General features: G+C 41.7%; 1 protein-coding gene across 1 annotated transcript in view; it reads left to right on the forward strand.

Annotated features, from left to right (window-relative positions):
* Positions 1–569: 569 nt before the first annotated feature.
* Positions 570–17704, forward strand: part of LOC309405626 (neuroendocrine protein 7B2-like) — a gene marked incomplete at its 3' end in the record, with an annotated part of 29104 nt that continues 11969 nt past the window's right edge. Inside the window, 4 exon segments of the mRNA XM_082000439.1 lie at positions 570–753; positions 755–756; positions 1981–2213; positions 17243–17392. Of these exon segments, the coding sequence (XP_081856565.1) occupies positions 688–753; positions 755–756; positions 1981–2213; positions 17243–17392 (451 nt within the window). The 5' untranslated portion in view covers positions 570–687.

Here is a 17704-nt window from a genome sequence, read left to right on the forward strand (position 1 = left end):
CTACATGCCCAATGGAGGTCCCTGCTGCTTAATCCAGCAAATTGCAGACATGTATAATGTACTGGAGACCAGCAAAAAGAGACATCTACATTGAAAGTGTAGTTCATGGATCAGTTGTGCTTTATGGGGTAGCTTTTCTGTAGACAGTTATCCTAAAATGGAATATGTCACATTCACGTCAGTAGCAGTGAAGATGTGTTACATAAAACAGCTTCTAAAAATGACCATTTTTGCCCAGTGCTGTTAAATGACAGACTTCATTTAGCAAGATCCTTTTATAGTCATCTATGGATGCTGGATAATGTATATAATTTGCTTAACCTGGAGGCCTTTGCCTGCAGGTCCTTAGAGATGGTTGCTGTGTTGTTACCTTGTAAACCTGGTACTACCACCATTCCGTAAGTAAACTGTTGAATTGTATTATTCTGGGGAGAGAAGGGAAGGTGGACACAATCCTAGGAACACCTAATATCTTCTTTCTGTAACCGTTCATCCTTCAACAACCTTCTGTTTATTTTTAGACTTGTTGTCTTTAGCTGAAAAGGGAGATCTTGAATATCCGCCCCCGCCCCAACTTTGTGCCATCTTCTTAATTGCCCAAATCCACGCAGCGAGCGCACGGGTGCGGCAGGTACCTGCCCGGCCGCGGGGGGAAGGGGAGCAAGGGGCTGCGGCTGCGCACGGAGGATGCGCGGTCGGCGGACGCGCCGCACCCGCGGAGCCACCGCACCCGCAGAGCCGCGCCGGGAGCGGGAGGTGAGTGCGGCGCTCCCGGGGGCCGGCGGCCGGCGGCGGGGCCCGGCGGGGGGGGAGGGCTCCGCGCCCGCTCCGCTGCTGAGCTGCCCCGGGGGAAGGGGGGCGGGTTACGGTCCGGCTGCGGGGCGGCAGCCCTGCTCGCCGGCATGGTAGCGGGGCATGTTTTGTAGAAGCAGGCTTGCTTTTGTTCCTCGAAACGGCGAGGAGCAGGCCCGCTCGCGGGCGGCTCTCTCCTGCGGGGGCTGATGAAGCGGAGGTGGGCGGCGGGGCCGCGCACAGGCGCAGCGAGGAAGATTTCCAGCATTGGGTTTGGGTGGTTGTTTTTTTTTTTTCCAGCCATTTTTGCCTCAAAGACGTTTCTAGGTGTCCTGCGTGGGGAGGTTGGAGCGAGCAGTGTAAGCCTCTGGCGGGAGAAAGCAGGCAGCTGTACGTGTTTTAAGGAAGACAAGGGGGACTTGAGGGGCTTTTGTTTATCCGAGGGATTGGAAATGATGCATTTTAATTATTCTCTGATGTGAAGGAAAGGGAGCCTTAAGGAACAAGCGTTCTCATTAAAATTCGGCCTCTCAAAGAGTCCAGTAAGTGGTGCTTGTTTGTTTGTTTGCTTTCCATAATTAAACTACACTGTGCAGCCATTTAGTGAAAGGGATTAAAGGAAACAAGTGAAACATCTTTGCTTCAGGTGGGGAAGATGATGCACATGAAGTAGGAAGCCTCTTGTCTTAAGGTATAAATAAAACATAATCCAGGTTGTTCAGCAGTTTCTAGTGATTAATTTTTCAGGCAATGCAAGAATAGAGCTTGGAAAACAAAAACGCAGTTCCTAGCTGAAGCGTTCTTTGCTGTTAGCCCAGAGGTTTATAAAACTGCATAATAAACATGGGGGGAGGGGAAAGATAGTCTCATTAAATTAAACAGTGGATCCATTTTGTTTGCAGTCGACTGTTAATGAATATTCTGGGCAAATGCAAATCGGAATATTTATTTCTGTAGTTTGCTACTTAGGGTTTGGTGGGTTTGGTTTTTTTTTAAGAAGAGAAGAACCTATCCACCCTATTCCGCCTGCTCCCCCCCCAGTTTTCAGCTGGCTAGATTTCCAGCTGCCCCTGGAAGCTGTGGTGGTAAACTGTGATATAGAGTGGTAAGATCAGAAGTTATTTCCAGCATGCATACTGGACTTTTTTCCCACTATCATTTATAATCAAATTCCTTTCTTTTTCACAGGATGAAAACGGCTACCAGAATGACAGCTACCTTGCTTTGTAATGTGGTATTTCTGCTGGCATTTGGATTGGCTTCAGCTTTTAGCCACAGCTCTAGGACCCCTGACAGGGTTTCTGAAGCAGATATTCAGAGGCTGCTCCATGGGGTTATGGAGCAACTGGGCATTGCCAGACCCCGGGTAGAATACCCAGCACACCAGGCTATGAATCTAGTTGGTCCACAGAGCATTGAAGGTAGCTAATTTCTACTTCCACTTATGATGAATTTTTTAGTATCTTTTGAATAATTATTGTTTTGCGTGTAGATGCAGAATATTCTGAGCTTAAAATCATGGACTTTGTCACCATGTTGTTGCCTGATCTTTGTTTTAAAGTCATCTCTATCTTTTACCTGCCTTAATGTAATGATTTTAGCAGAAGAAGTAGTGGGTGTTTTTAATGTACAGGCTCTGTAGAAAAAGTAACATTGTCTTAGAAGCATCTGGTCTCTAGTACCTCAAAGCAACCAGTTTATTAAATTGTTCCCCAATAGCGTGTATAAATATATCACATATATATTTCACATGAAACAAATGTGAGCTTTAGAGCCCAAACCTCATGAATTTTTAGAAACACTTGCAGAGCAGAAGAGATCAAATGTTTGCGGTGTCATGCGAGATAGAGGGAGAAACCTTTATACGGAGGGGCTCTTCCGACGCGCTGCAGAAACCTGTGGGCAGGGTCAGTGCTGGACCCCGCAGGGCACCTGCTGCCCTGGTGGGAAGGAGGCAGCTACCCCTCTCCCCGCGTCCACGAGTAGCACCTCAACACCGTGTTGCTGTGCGAATGCTCTGGGCTCAGGTTCATGTTTTTGGCCAGCACTTCTGGTCTCGTAAATTTTCCTTGGAACCAGTTTTTTGTAACTATGCAAACCGTCTGAAATATCTGGCTCAAATGTTAGCGTATTAGGATAATGTTGCAATGTACTGCTCTTCAAGTTGTAATAAACTAGCTTTTATTTTGGGATTACAACAAAAGGTTGAAGGTATGCAGCTCCAAGGAGTGTAGTTTATGTGCAAATGACAAAAGAGGACAGAAACTCTCAACCCTTCCCTCAGAATTAAACCAATATGGCACAGTGTAACAAGCCTTCACAGGTCATAAGTCTGTGCCTTTTATTTTGTCTCCGTGTGGATTTACAGACTATCCTAGCCAAAGAGATACAATTGCCGTCCTGGAGGCTAAGGAGAAAATTAAAGCTGAATAGGCATTTCTGCCAGCTAATTGCAGACCGAAGCGTATGTATTTTCTAAAGAAACTTTGGTGGACATATGCTTTTCTGCAAACTTAAGCTCCTTAGGCTTAAGGAATAAAATTTGGTCTGTGCCCTTTCACCTCCTTTGTGTGTGTGTGTGTGTGTGTATGTAGAGGATTTGGGACAGACTGGTAGAAGTCAGTAATTTTACTCTCCATCTCCTCCTTTTCCCCAGCCTTTCTTTTTTTTTTTTAAACCTTAGAAAAGATAAGCAAGTCTGGATCTCTGACAAATGTTTCATCTCAGCTGTTTGCCATTACTTTCCAATTACAATGTTAGCAAAACCAGATTAAGAATCTCTTCTTTCAAATATTGAAACTTTTCTGGTGCTTGTGAGACTCGAATACTAGTTTTCCAGTCATCCATACAGTACTCCACAAAAAGCAGGTTGGGAAAACTCTTTTCTTCCCCCCTCTTTTTTTTTTTCCCCTTTTTTAAAATAAAAATACCTTCTGTGTATATAACAGAGTAAAATTGAAAGGTGATAAATCCAGTTTATTTATCATATTTAACATTTCTCTCTTGATCAGATGAGGATGACTCTCTTTTTTCAAGTCTACCATGGATATTTAGCAGCTTACTGAGAAATTTCTGCAAAAGCAAAAAAGCCTTCTGAGGTGAACTCTATCAATCAGTGTAGAAATAGGCATGCAAATCAGACTTTCATGTCAAACGTTGCTTTTCATAGATTGTTTTGCAGTAAGTTTTTCAGATAGTAATCACTTGCTCTTTCTTTGGTTTCTTGTGTTGATATGTGTCTATCGTAGACGGATAGATAAATAGATATCTCTCAAAATATCTGATTAGCAACTTCAACTTAAGAAAACATTTTGAAAGTGTTGGTTCCAGTTACAAGATCAACATTGTCTTATGTCATTCTATACAATATTTTCTCATACTGCTTTTTTTAAAAGTACATATAATTAAGCAAATTTTCACCATGAGTTTAGCTTTAAATATCGACTATGAATTACAGCTAATCTAACAAAACTTGCACTTCATTCTGTACCAGTGTTTTTAACTATTACATTGTGAAAGACTTCAGAATTTAATATACCAATTACTAATCAGTTAACAATGCTCTGTTTTATCCTCTTTAAATATTTATTTTTGCATAATTTGCGGGAAAACCTGCACAATGGGTTTGACTTTCTATGAGGTGTCTGCTTTGGAAACAGAGCTGCTAAAATGGCATGGAAAGACATTTATTCAAAACAGTCCAGTTCTGTAAAAGATTCCCATACATAATACTTCCACATATGGTATCTGCCTGAAAACCTGCAGTTTTTACTGTTTTTCCCCACAGTCTGCCCACTACTCGGTTACTGCCATGGGACTGGCATTCCTGACCTCCCAGCAGCTCCAGTCAGCCAATGTTTTCTGAACAGAACAGAGCAGGAACTGGATTCAGGCAAGGGCCTTGTCCTCTGGTGAGGAACGAGGACAGGAGGCATTTGAACGCGGACGCCCATGAGGCATTGACCTGTTACGGGCAGATCATAGAATCATTAAGGTGGGAGAAGACCTTTAACGAAGTGCAATGCTCAGTGTAGTAAAGATATTGTGACCTTTCTGAACTGGTGTTTTTTTGGTTTGTTGGGAGGCGGGGGGCTGGATCTTACACACATGTTTTGTGGAATTCCATCACAAGATACAGAAACAGAATTTCCTCAGAGGAGGAAGCTCCAATCTCTGCTTTGCTAAACAGACCTGCTGGACTTTCTGGAAGAATGATTCTGATGGTGGTGAGCTCTTGCAGCTTACTTGTCTCAGATGCTTCTTGGCCAATGTGCAAGGAGGTGAAGTGAGCAGCACAAGAAAGTGTCACGGGTTGTAATGTTCAAGGAAAAAAACCTGTGCCTGTAGCAGAGGTGTTGGCTGACAGGTATTGAGGAGAATTGACAGAGGACTTGTGATTGATGTTCCCAGTGGTATCCATATGAACAATAAGTTATTTATGGCTGAGCTATAGGAAAAATTTTAGAGTACAACTGTACAACGTTTCAGCTTCTGAAGGATTCACCTATAGGCTTTTCACAACATAGTTACACTGTTATCACTGGCTAATAATTCTGTGTGAGGGTGCTTAAAAACATCCACAAGATATAATAGAAGGGAAAACTAAGGGGGCAGGGAAGAAAGAGTTTTAACAGTAACTGGAATATGTCACAGCAAAATAGTGTTTTCATCCTACCATCATGGCAAAGCAGTAATTCTGCTACTCTCCTGAGGTGCTGTCTTCATTGGGAATTTTTGCCTGAAAGTAGTGGAGAGTAGAATTGGGTATGAAACTCTTATTATTTATGAGAAATTCTGAGTTGCCAGGAGTGTTGACTTCCAGACATTTTTCAGACTGTAGGTTGCGGTGACCAATGTAGACAGTTTAAAATCAAGTCCATCGCATGCCAGCATCCTCACCGTCAGCCCACTGACTGTTCTGGAGTGCATCTGTTTCTTATTTTGACAAAATATTGCATCTCAGCATAAAAAACCCCTTATCAATCAGAGCTTAATAAATTTAGTATGTTCCTACAAAAAACTGGTTTACTTAACAAAATGTTTTTCTCAGAAATTGCCCCAGCAATGTAGATGTGCAGCAAGTGTTGATAGCTGCAGATGCCATCAGCTTCAGCCGAGTCAGGATTCCAGAAGTACCACTCATTTTCAAAAGGCCAAGATTTCACCCCTTATATTTGTACACTTGCAAATGAGGTGCTGCCAGGAAAAATTAATTTCTGTGGCTTTGGAATTTGGGAACAAATTTAGGCTGCTGTAATGTAGACAAGTTTATATTAGCAGCCTGATTATAATGAAATGTTTGCAAATTTGAGTGATTATTATAATAACTTTTCCAGCTGAATAAGATCTTAATAATTTTATATGTAACAAAAATGCTGGTGCTGTTAGGTCATAAGCAGATTTCCTCATTATGCCCATTTTCTGTTTCAGCTGTCTACATTTTTTCTGGTGTTAATCATCATATTTTGACTTTAAAATGCTAAAATCCGGAGGGTGAATGTGTTGCAAGGATCTATACTTGGTCTCTTGAGGTTTTTTCCCCTGAAAAAAAGCTTAGGGCTGACTTGCTGTAGTCAATGAAGTCACAAACTTGCTGTATACCAAAGACAACTAAAAGATGGACACTTCTGAAAGTATGTTTATCAGCATGTGTTCTCTTTCCTGAGTGACCAGACAATTTTCTTGATGAAGGATAGAAAAACAAGGTACAGCTTGTTAATGGAAAGAAGTTATTACTGCCTTTTCTTGTGTTGAAATCTGTAAGTACGTGATTATTTTTTCTTCTCCTTCCTTTGGCGCTTGTCAATGTACCCATTGCCTCAGGTCAAGCTGCTAAAACAGGAGTAGAGTCACGAAAATGCCTGATAAAGAGTTTAACCTGCCAAGAAATTGCTGTGACCTTGCAGCTGTGTGCGGTGCAGGGAGCCCGGAGGCCTGGGGGACCCGAGGCTTCTCCCTCCCGCTGAGCAGCCCGGGGCGGACGTGGCTTCTCCGCCCCGCGCCCGCGGGGAGGCGCGGAGGCAGCCTCAGCTCTCCTCCTTCTCCGGGCCTCCGCTCGCAGGGTAGATATGTCACAAAAACGGGAATTGGCTGGCTGGTTCCCTGCACTTGTGTACCGCAGCCGGCAGATGGTGCGTGGCGTGTCAGCTCGGCAGCAGCCAAACAGGTCCCGCGTGATGAGTGTCAAGCGAAGAGGTTTTTAACACCCGAGGCGGTATCTTAGGAGCAGCTGGTTTTGCTGACCGCTGAACAGATTTTCTTTCTGCACGTCTCCCGATTCCTAAAAGTTAATAAACCCGTATTCACTGCTTTAATTTCCCTGATAATATTCGCTCCCCTTGTTAATTTACCTTTTCAGAAAGCTATAGTGGAGCCACTCAGCAGTATCTGTAAAAAGAGGGGAAAAAACGTAGAAAAGCAAAATAGGAATTTGTTTTTAATGAGTTTCTGTAGTTACTGTTTCAGTTCATTGCTAAAATACCGTACAAGGACCACTGGGCTATATTCAGGTTTCCTATACACAAGAAAGGGGCTGTATCTATGTTAATAGAGGACAAAAGAATAAAATAAAGAAATGCCGACAACATTTCAAAAACATAGAAGTTATTTTTTCTGCCTGCAGGGAGTTTATGAAGTAAACACATGTTTTTTTTCTTTCCTTGCATGCTTATATATTTGTGCCAATGTTGAAGTTTTTTGGGGGGAGGAGGGTAAGGGAATATGTGTGTAACGCAAATTTCAGGACTATTATAGCATGCATAGGAGAACAGTAAAATCTCACTTAAACACACGGGGGCACCAGTAGCTCAGCTCGGGCAGTTTATAGCACTTCTTGATGGGAAATGTGAAGTCCTATTTTTGTTTTGCAAGTATCATCTCCTTAGATTTTCATTGCCTCCTGTACAATGCAATATAACAGAAAGTATCTTGGGTGGTTGGTTTGTTTGTGTTTGATTTGGTTGTTTTGTTTTTATTTCTTAAAAACCCTTCAGAAGAGATGGTGGTTGATAAAGGTGCTGGCATGACAGCCCAGAGAGCCTGAAGGAACAGGCTGCCCAGGGAGGTGGTGGAGTCACCATCTCTGGAAGTGTTCAAAAAACGTGCGGATGTGGTGCTTCAGGAGATGGTTTAGGGGACACGGTGGTGCTGGATTAATGGTTGGACTTGATGATCTTGAAGGTCCTTTCCAACTTTAGTGATTCTGTGAAGTTTTCAATCTGCAAAAGGGGTGCAATGCTGTCACTCTCAGTGACAACTTTAATTGATGTCTCTCAAATCCTGATAATAAGGAATAAGAAAATACGATGCCTCTTTGGCAGGCTTTTGACTCTCCTGCAGAGATGGCTTATAGCTACTGAGAAAAGGTTTATTTGATTATTTTGAAAGGAAATAAATACCTGCTTATTTATTTAGAAGAAGGTCCTTACTGTTTGCTACAGATGATAAAAGAGATGATAAAACTCGGAGTCTGGAACATTATGCTGATATTTCTACTAATAACTGGTAGTTAATTATCAGCACAGACTGTACAAATAGCACTTTGCATGAAATCTACTTTCTGTAAAATTATGCAGATTACTGATGCATATTAATAATGTCTGTTCTGTTTACATTTTCCTGAGAAGAAAACTAAGACAGCGCTGGATTACCTTGCTGTCTGCCCTGTAACATACCCACAAGACCACTACTTGTTTCCTACAAGGAGAGTAAAATCTCCCTGTTAGAAAGGTGCCAAAACTTTTGCTTCTGAATGCGCTCAGGGAAACCAGGGCAGAAATGAGCTTTGCACTTGTTTGCTTTTGGGCGAGGGTGTGCTGTGCTTGCATCCGAATATATTTGGACTTCCTTGGGTGACTAGAACTAATACCCACTGACACATGACACGCATCTGGGGGTCAGCAAGTATGGCAATGTGGTGGCTCTAGTTTACATCCTCTGTGCCAGCATCTGGGGGTAGCGGTGTAGGAGTCCCCGAGCTGGGGCAGACCTCCCGCAGCCGGTTCTGCTGCTCTGGGGCCGCTTTGTACTGCCAATTTAGTGCAAAGAGACCACAGGATCATTTGGGATTTGGATTATTATATCTGCTCCATAAAGAAAGTCCTGCTACAGTTAAGACATAAAAGTTACGTTCACGTTGGGACTGCTTTTGCTGAAGCACACATGACTTTAATCAAATGCTGCGTTATGGGCCTGACATTTAACAAACAAAATCAAACCCCAACATCGCTCCACTAGTCTCTGGTTTCAGGGTGGTTTGTTTTTGGTTTTTGGGTTTTGTTTTTTTTTGCAAATTACTGAAAGAGCCCAGGAAAAATAATTTCAAAATTTAATATGGACATCTCAAATTTGTAACATAAAATTTGTAACCTACACTTTTTTATACATTAATATGGTAGACATCTGGATTTATATAGATCTGATTAAAAATACCTATAATTTTCTTTGTATTTTTATTCCCCAAATTGTAATGTCAAGCATAACTATAATTTGAGTGTCAGGCAGTGGTGCGTGTTGTGAGAGAGGTGATTTAGAATGCTAATTCCTGAATTTAAAAGCTAATGACAATGGTGGTTTACAGTGGATTTTCTTTATCCGAGTAAGTGGTATAGCACAGCTCTGTGAAGAAACTGCATGTGAAACGATTGTACCTGTAACTCCACAAACAGGAAAATAATGGGGTGGTATGACTTTATTTGTTCTTTGTTAAAGCCAAGCGTTTGAAAATTTGGCCCGTAATATCCTTGGTTCCATATGAATTAATAATAACTTGACAAGCAGTGAATAATAAGGAAGCAAAGCTGGTGTTTGTATCGCTACGTGGAGGTGGTACCGTGTTACCACAATGTGTTTGACGGCTTTCCCTCTCGAGGAGCAAGGGCAGGATCCAGCGAAGGCTGTGGGCGTCACCGCTGTGGGCTCTGCCGTTTCGGAAGCTCAGGAACTGCCCTTCCTCGACGCCTCCGTGCTGCAGGAGGTGGGCAGGCACTATGCTTGTCTCCTCGGTGGGGCTGGGGAGAGGCAGGGAAAGTTCTCAAAACTAGTGTGCTCGTCAGAGAAGTCAGTCAATGGGGCACGCAAGAAGAAAAGCCTATTAATCTCTGTTTCTCCTAGATCTTTGTTATTTGCATGTGGGTCTGACTAAGGGACCTATTTAGATTTGAGGTTTTGGAACCTTTTCTTGAAGTGACGTGCATACAGCAGTCGTCTTCTCATGGCTGCAGGAGGGAGCTCAGGTGTCACATCCCTCTTCTGAGGAACCAAGAAGATAAAAGTGACACCAGCTCTTAAAACCTCCTACTAACCGCTGCTATGTGGTCTAGACTACTGCTGCTATTCATAAAATCGTCTTTAAAAGATGCTGCCAAAGGAGAAAGCATTGTGAGATGGGACTCTCTCAGGGAAGAAAGGTGGCAGGACTGAAGGGATTGAGAGTTAAGTAGATTCTCATGTACCTAAAGGTAATTTATCAATCAAAATGGGATTTGTACCCACAATTATTTCTTGGTACATGTTACAAGAGGGAAATAATCTAATACGAGAGGTAAGAAACCTGAGGAGGGGAGGGCATATGATAGCTTCTGTATTGTCTGATGCTTTATAGTACTTCCGTTTTCTAGTGTTGGCAGATGGTATATAGAAATTTAATATGAAACTGTAACATTTTATCTAGCAATGGAATATGGTCCATAAGTATTTAAAAACCTGCCAGCGAAGATCAGCCAAATTATGATGAGCTCTTGTTTTCCAAGCTTTTTTTCCCTGCTTGTCTTTCACATGCATAAAATAAATCCTTGGGCACATTAGTTAGGATTTATACCTTTTCGTAATTGTTCTCCAAATCAAGTGCATTTCCCTGGCTCCCATCTGAATTTTAAATTCACTCACAGTAAGAAAAGCTTTTTAATTCATTTGGTTCTAGGAAAAGGCATTTTAGAAGTCTAGACAAAGAAGAGATTCTTGCTTTTCTTGATTGTGGTGTCGTGTGCAGGAGAGAGGATCTCTGGCATGCTCTGGAGGTTTCCAGAGCTATTCTCTCTGCGCTTCCCATCGTGCGTGCTTTCAGCAGTGCCCTCACAGCTGCTGCGGGGATGAATGAGAAGAGAATGTTCTCAGCTGCTGAACAGGAGGGAGGAAGAAGCTGGTTTCTCCCCTTGGGACGCTTTAGCACATCAGGTTAGCTGGCCTGAGTCCCTCTTGCCGTGCCAAAGAGCAGCGTTGGGCCCGGTCTTACCTGGCAGGGCTCTTCATCTCACAGCTCTCTTACATCTTCATCGTCTGCCGACGCTTTTATTCAAGTGCAAGAGAAACCTCATCTTGACTCCAGCCATGTTGGCAGAAGTTTTGATAGGAGTTGTGATGTCATACCAGCTCAACCGAAGCAGACACTTGGGAGCCTTGTAGCCCCACACTGGTATTGTTCACCACGAGGACATTTGGGGGAGTTAGAAAGTCTACCCTGGTGGCAGCTGTCAGACAGGCATACGAAGCTTTTAAACACTTCTGTTGAAGAGCCAGCTAGGACTTTGAGCCATCTGCACGGAAAACAGAATTGATGTGACTGTGAATGGGGAAGCGAACAGGAAAATATCATAAGGTTCAGTGGAGCAGTAGACAGAAAATATGGTCCTGTTCTGGACAATTCTGGTGCCTCCATGCTTTGCATTAGAGGAGCAAAAGGAGTATTTCTCAATATGAGTATGTTGATGTTGATGGAGCATGTGGGCTTCTCACGCAGCCAGTGTCAATGCCAGTGAATAAAATGCTCGAGTCTTTCATCGGCGCATTTACCTTTACGGGATTGACGTAGTGCCCCGTCCTTCGTGGGATAAAGTAGGTCGCCGGCTTCCATCTGTTGACCCGTTTCATAAAGCCACGCGCCGCACACGTGGGCATTGGCAAGGAGATGTTAGGGCAGCACCCGCATGTGGTGTTTGCTGGACGTGCTTCCCCTTGACGCCGCTGATGCCAGCGTGGCAGAGGGGGCCGATCGCTCCATCCTGCGGGTTGCACCGTGCTTCTAAAAAGGGTAAGCTTGTCCACACGGTGAAGGGAGAAAGCTTTCTGCTCAGACTGAAGGGCAAATTAATATAGTCCATTAGAGGACTGCTCAACTAAGGGAGGCGTAAGAGATTGCTTCTGCGCTTTGTCAGCAAGTGAGCTGCTGGATCTTTTTTATTGTGTGAATAATGGATAATAATGGCATATAAGCCAATGTTATAAATTTATATTGTGAGAGAGGCATGGGCGTTACTTTGGTCCTAACCATTTCACAATAAAAGCATTTCATATCTTAAATATTTGTACTGTTTGTAATTAAAATATGGGATAAAATGGAATTATTCACTGAAAGCAAGGTCAGTAATTGTGTGACGTGTGTGCTTAAGGCTTTAGAAAACACATTGAAAGGACTTTGTCCCTCTGCAGAGAAAAAGAAAATTAATTTTTATAGTTTTAAGAAACTTTGTGTCATTAAGGAGAAGACAAGCTGAGTCTGGAATCTGGGATGCTTGAGTATGTATAGCTTTAGTTGTCCTGGGTTTCCCGAGGCATGCTCTCGAATGGTTAAGGAAGTTGGTTAGGTTTGCATTTTTCTGTTCTTGGTTCTTCTATGCTTTTTCTCCTTCCCTGTTCTCTTATTTAGCAGCTTCTGTGGAAGAGAGAAAATGTAATAATTTATCATTTTTTTCAGTGCATCTCATTTCCTGATCTTAATCAATCTCAGCAACCAGGATAGGACTCTCTAGGATGAAGCTGGCTGAAGACACACGGGGGAAGTGGCACTGGGACTGTAAAGCTTTTAGTATTGTTAGAAAAGGGTAAGGAAAACAAAACCGTGTTTTTTGCATTCAGGATTTTTTTGACAGTTTGAATCAATCAGATTACATGGTGGGGAGTCTTGCAGATAATAAAGGGAAGGAAGAGGGAAGTCAGTGGATAGTGTCCCATTTTTAAGATACAGGAGCACAAGAAAGCATTCTGCTAGACTTGCACGTGATTAGGGAAGAGACATCACTTTTGAATGTGACAATGACACAGCAAAGGTAGATACAGCAAGATGACCCGGGACAGGAGCGCAGGACAGTATGGAAAGCTGTCTAGGTGAAAGGAAAAAGATCTCTCTGTATCAGAGAGGACACGCTGGAAATAATTTTGAAGATTTTTTTCCCTGTGATAAGAACGAACAGTCTTGATTAACAAAAGACTTTGCAAAGTAGCAAAGATGGTATTGCATCTCTGATTAATACCTATTTAGCGCCTCAGGAACCCTAGACAAATGGGGTAAGGTATACCAGGCTTCCCTGGCAGCTCGTATTTGCTTGGAGTTTGTACAGGTCAAGATCGTGAGAGGTGCAATTCTTACTCGGGGAGAGTATTCCTCTCGGCATCTGGGAAGGGCGTGGACACTGTAAGAATCTGCCTCTTGATGTTTAAGAGCAAAAATATGAAAACTAGGGCGTCTAGCATGACTGTCTAAGTAAAGGGCTTTAATTTGGGATCTGGGATTTACTTACATCAGATACTCGTGCTCCATTCTGTTTTGTATCTCCTTGCTAAGACTGGCCAAACCACCTCTTTTCTGAATTTGGAAGTGGGTTAACCCTATCCAGTCCAATCAGACTGAAAGGCAGATTTGTCCCATTACTTGTCTTTAAAGGTTCTGCAATCATTTTACACTTTTGAAAATCCATTCTCACTGACTTCATTCTGGGGCAGCATTGCCTGTTTGTTTTTGATGTGGGGAATTTCTCCTGAGAGCAGATTTGTTTCAGTCGTGCTTTATGGTACCAATAGATGGGTAGCAGCAGCTAGAACTTCAGTGGACTGACAGCATTTCTGTTGGATGTGTTTGATCAGGGGAACGTTCAATATTGGAGGGAAACTAGCTGCTCTTTGTGTTTTCTTTTTCCTTTTTTTTTCTTTTTTCTTTTTTTTGTTTTTTTTCTCCAAGAATGGAGTGGCTGCATTGTCGTCCCTCCCATAGAGACAATATTGCTTCTACAGAGAAATGAGCTAAAATGTGTGCACTCTAAATTTTTAGTCATTCCAAGTACCTTTAATTGAGGTGATACCAGCAGTTGGTGAGGTGATTAAAGACTTTTCCAGAATTACAGGAAAGGGAAGAGGCATTGTTCCATTCTTGTTTTCCACCCTGCAACAGTTCAAGCCCAGTGACAGAAGATGGTTACATACATGCATATATCTTAAACGAAATCCAAAGCTTCCTTGGGGCAATATTGGCCTCTGTCCAAAGACCTAAACTTCTAGTTTGTCCTGTAGGAACATAAAATAACTACATGTTCCCACAGAAATCCTGCATGTGAAAGGGAGCTGATTGTTTTGGTGGGTTTTTTTGCTAGTATGTGGCACACAGAAGCCAGTTTATACAAGAAGCAAGCAGAGATGGGAAAAACATAGGTTTATCTAGCCCGCCCTTTCTCAGTCCAGGAGTGTTCTTTGTACTATTCTTCTGGATTTTTGCTAGTCCAGCTTCAAATAATTTAACAATGGTGTGTCTCACGTTTCCCTTGGATAGGGAATTACGAAAATTTCCTTGACATTCAGTTGTCTTGTCTTTTTCTTTCAGTCTCTGCCTCAAGGTTCAAGAGACCCATCTTATGCCTGTCTGTGTATGCTTGTATCACAAAATTTTGACCTGGTAGCTGCAGCGTATTTAATCCTAATACACGTCTTCAAATAATTTTGTAACATTACAATACCAAAACTAATGCAGCTTGTGAATTACTGTACACAATACCCCTATTTGGTATATTCATAGCATTTCATTTTTACTATTGCAGTCTTTACTGAGTGCACTATTTGTCAGAGTTTATAAGGAATGAGTTTTGCTAACGCTATTAAATCACTCAAGCGTGCTAAATTATGGCACCAGAGCAGGTGCTATTGTCTCCAGCTCTTTTGTAAAGAAAGGAAAAACCCTTAAGTGATCCTGGACATTTATACCTAAAGGAAACAATCCTTTATATTAATATAAAAAGATTGTTTTGTACTCAGTCAAGGGAATTCTTGGCAGTGGGTTTAAACTTATATGTATATATAGCACACTGGAGCCTGCTAAGTACCTCTGTTTTCTTTATGGATGGAGCTTTGGTGCCAAGAGGTCTGCGCCACATACAAGCGTAGATACGCTTCTATCTGATGGATTGTCCCATAGTGAACCACATTGTATACAGGATGTTCAAACACGTATTGATTATGTGGTTCTGTAGTTTACAGCAGAATCATAACCTGATGCTTTTAAGTACATATATGCAATCAATTTTCATGTGAAGGAGCTCAGTGTGAAAGAAATACTTTACGCTACACGTGAGACGTGAGATTAAATGACATTAGATTAAATGTATGTTATACTTTTTCAACCTCATCACCATAGCGCTATTGTGAATCTATACAGTTCTTACAAGCATCATCTTTGTGTTGACTATGGACTGTAAATGTGTAAAAAAGTTCATAGTGCGTATAACTATATTCTGGTTTTAGTACCAGGTCTTATGGTCAGCTACAAGGGAAAACCTCCTATAAAACACATGCAAAGTTTTTATAGGAGTACATTTATGTTTGTTACATATCTCTAACACTTTCCTTCAACATTGCATTACAGAATAAGAAACCTGTATTTGAGGGGAAAAAATTAGCGTTTTTATTAGATTTGAGTCCATCATGGAAATAAAATTGAAGTATATATGTTTATAGACTAACTTGCTTCTGGTACTATAATGCCACCTTCCAATTGACTGTTTGCAAAATATAGACAGTCTGACTCAGCTACTACTTCTAAATGTAGAAATTAATACAAAATTTGTCAAGACTGCCTAATGTTAGCAATTTTTGAAAGTTATTATGTTAGATTGCAATGCCTAGCTGCACAAAAGATGCAACTTAGACTGCTAGTATCTATTTGTAAGTTGGGACAGGAGCACTGAATAATTCTTCTGGAGTAGCTTTCACGCTCAAAAGCTTTATTCCAATCTTTTGGATCTATGAAAACTCTCGAAGTTGAAAATAAGACTAATTGGTGGTAATGCAGTGATCGTGCTATTTACCCACACAGTTGTGTCTGCGTTCACTCTTTAACTCCCATTTTCCCATCATTCAAATTCCTTCTCCTCTCATTCATTACTAGTGTAATTTATATGTTGCCTGTATGTTGTTACCCCTCATTATATAGGATTTTAACAAAAACGTTGCTCTGCTGTCACACAACCATCTCGGTACTCAATAACTACATTAGCTGTTGCTGCAGTGTGTGTGGTGATTGTCTTATGGCAGGGGCAAAAAGCATGCTTGAAACTAAGTTTTTATTTATCTAAAATTCAAAATAATTCTGTACAACAGTATTTAGAAAAGTCTTCAGGCAGCTGGGTTTTAGCCTGCAGATGCATTTGGCCAATAATGCATGCAGAAAAGATGGGGAGCAGATAAATTTTTGTGGAGAGGAATATAGAAAAAATGGCCTGAGCTTGGTTCCCAAAACAAGTTCCCTACTTGTCAAAGGCAAGGCACCCAAGCTGAGGCAGGTGGAAGAAGGAAGGAGAGCCACAACCCCCTCTCGCCTCTCTCCATACAGAGCCTCTTACCAGGGCCGGCTGTAGCACGCCATTCCTGCGCGGGTTTGCCCCAGAAGAGGAGGCCCATCATCATGTCCTCTGCCACCCTGTAACCCTGCAGTGATGGTGCTCTGAGTCCCACAGGGGAAATATAAAAGCCTGAATCTAGAACTGAGCTATTAAGTAAAGGTGTAAAAGCCACTGAATGTCATGTTTCATGCCATAGTGACTACTGGGTAGACGTACATGCACAGGAATTCCCATCAACAATATGAACTTTTAACTTTTTACCATTACTGCAGGAACCTCAAACTTGCATTTATGAAATGGTTTCATTTAAAAATAACTTTCATAGCTGTATGCAACCAAATTTGCTCTAATATCTCAGGTCCCCTCACGTGACTTAATTTATTACTGTATTTCTAGGCTGTGCAAATAGTATTGTTTCTTCCAACAGTATCATCAACTTTGTCTTCTTGCCATGATGCTGTCTTGCCATGTCTTCTTCAATTATTAGTTGCTACAATGAACAGTAACAGTATTAGTGACTGAAGATGATTGTGCAGTAAATATATTAAGTTCCATCACTGTCTCATGCTTTTTTTATTTGCATTTTCTTACTTATAACTTATATAGTTAAGAAAAAAAACAACCCGAAAATTAATAATAAGTGGCTGATTTTGTTTCCTAGTCTCATTTTTCTTTACCTAAGTTATCTGGTTTAGGTCACAGGGTTATGTTTCTAGAAAAGACTTTTGAAATCTAAACTTCTGTCTGTCTCTATGAATTATATATATATTTTAAATCTAAGTCTGGATTACTTGAAGAAACTAAAGCACTGATAATCTTGTAAAAAGACAGTGTGTGTAAATTGTCTTTGCTAGGTGGTGCGCATGAGGGTCTCCAGCACTTGGGTCCTTATGGCAATATCCCAAATATCGTGGCTGAGCTGACAGGAGATAATGTACCAAAGGATTTCAGTGAAGATCAAGGATATCCTGACCCTCCAAATCCCTGCCCTATTGGAAAAACAGGTAATTCTGCTGCAGCCTTTGTACGTCTGCCTTCACTGTACTGCTGAGTCTTTCAGTGCTGGACTAGGCAGTAGAACACTTGATCAGCAATGGGGGGTTTTTTTCATTCTCTCTTCCAGGAGCAGAACTGTTGAGCAATCGGATGTTCTAGATGAGATTTTTTTTAAATATATCCACCTTCTGTATTGCTATATGACTGCTAGAGAAGGTGAGGTGGAAGAAATCATCTTGACCTTGGAGTAGAAGATGGTGAAGTTTATAGTAGCGTCTTGTTCCTGAGGGAGTTCATTTTTAGGCTGGCTCCTGAAAAAA

This window comes from Phaethon aethereus (assembly GCF_964289735.1).
Source record: "Phaethon aethereus genome assembly, chromosome: 5".
In the NCBI taxonomy this organism is placed as follows: Eukaryota; Metazoa; Chordata; class Aves; order Phaethontiformes; family Phaethontidae; genus Phaethon; species Phaethon aethereus.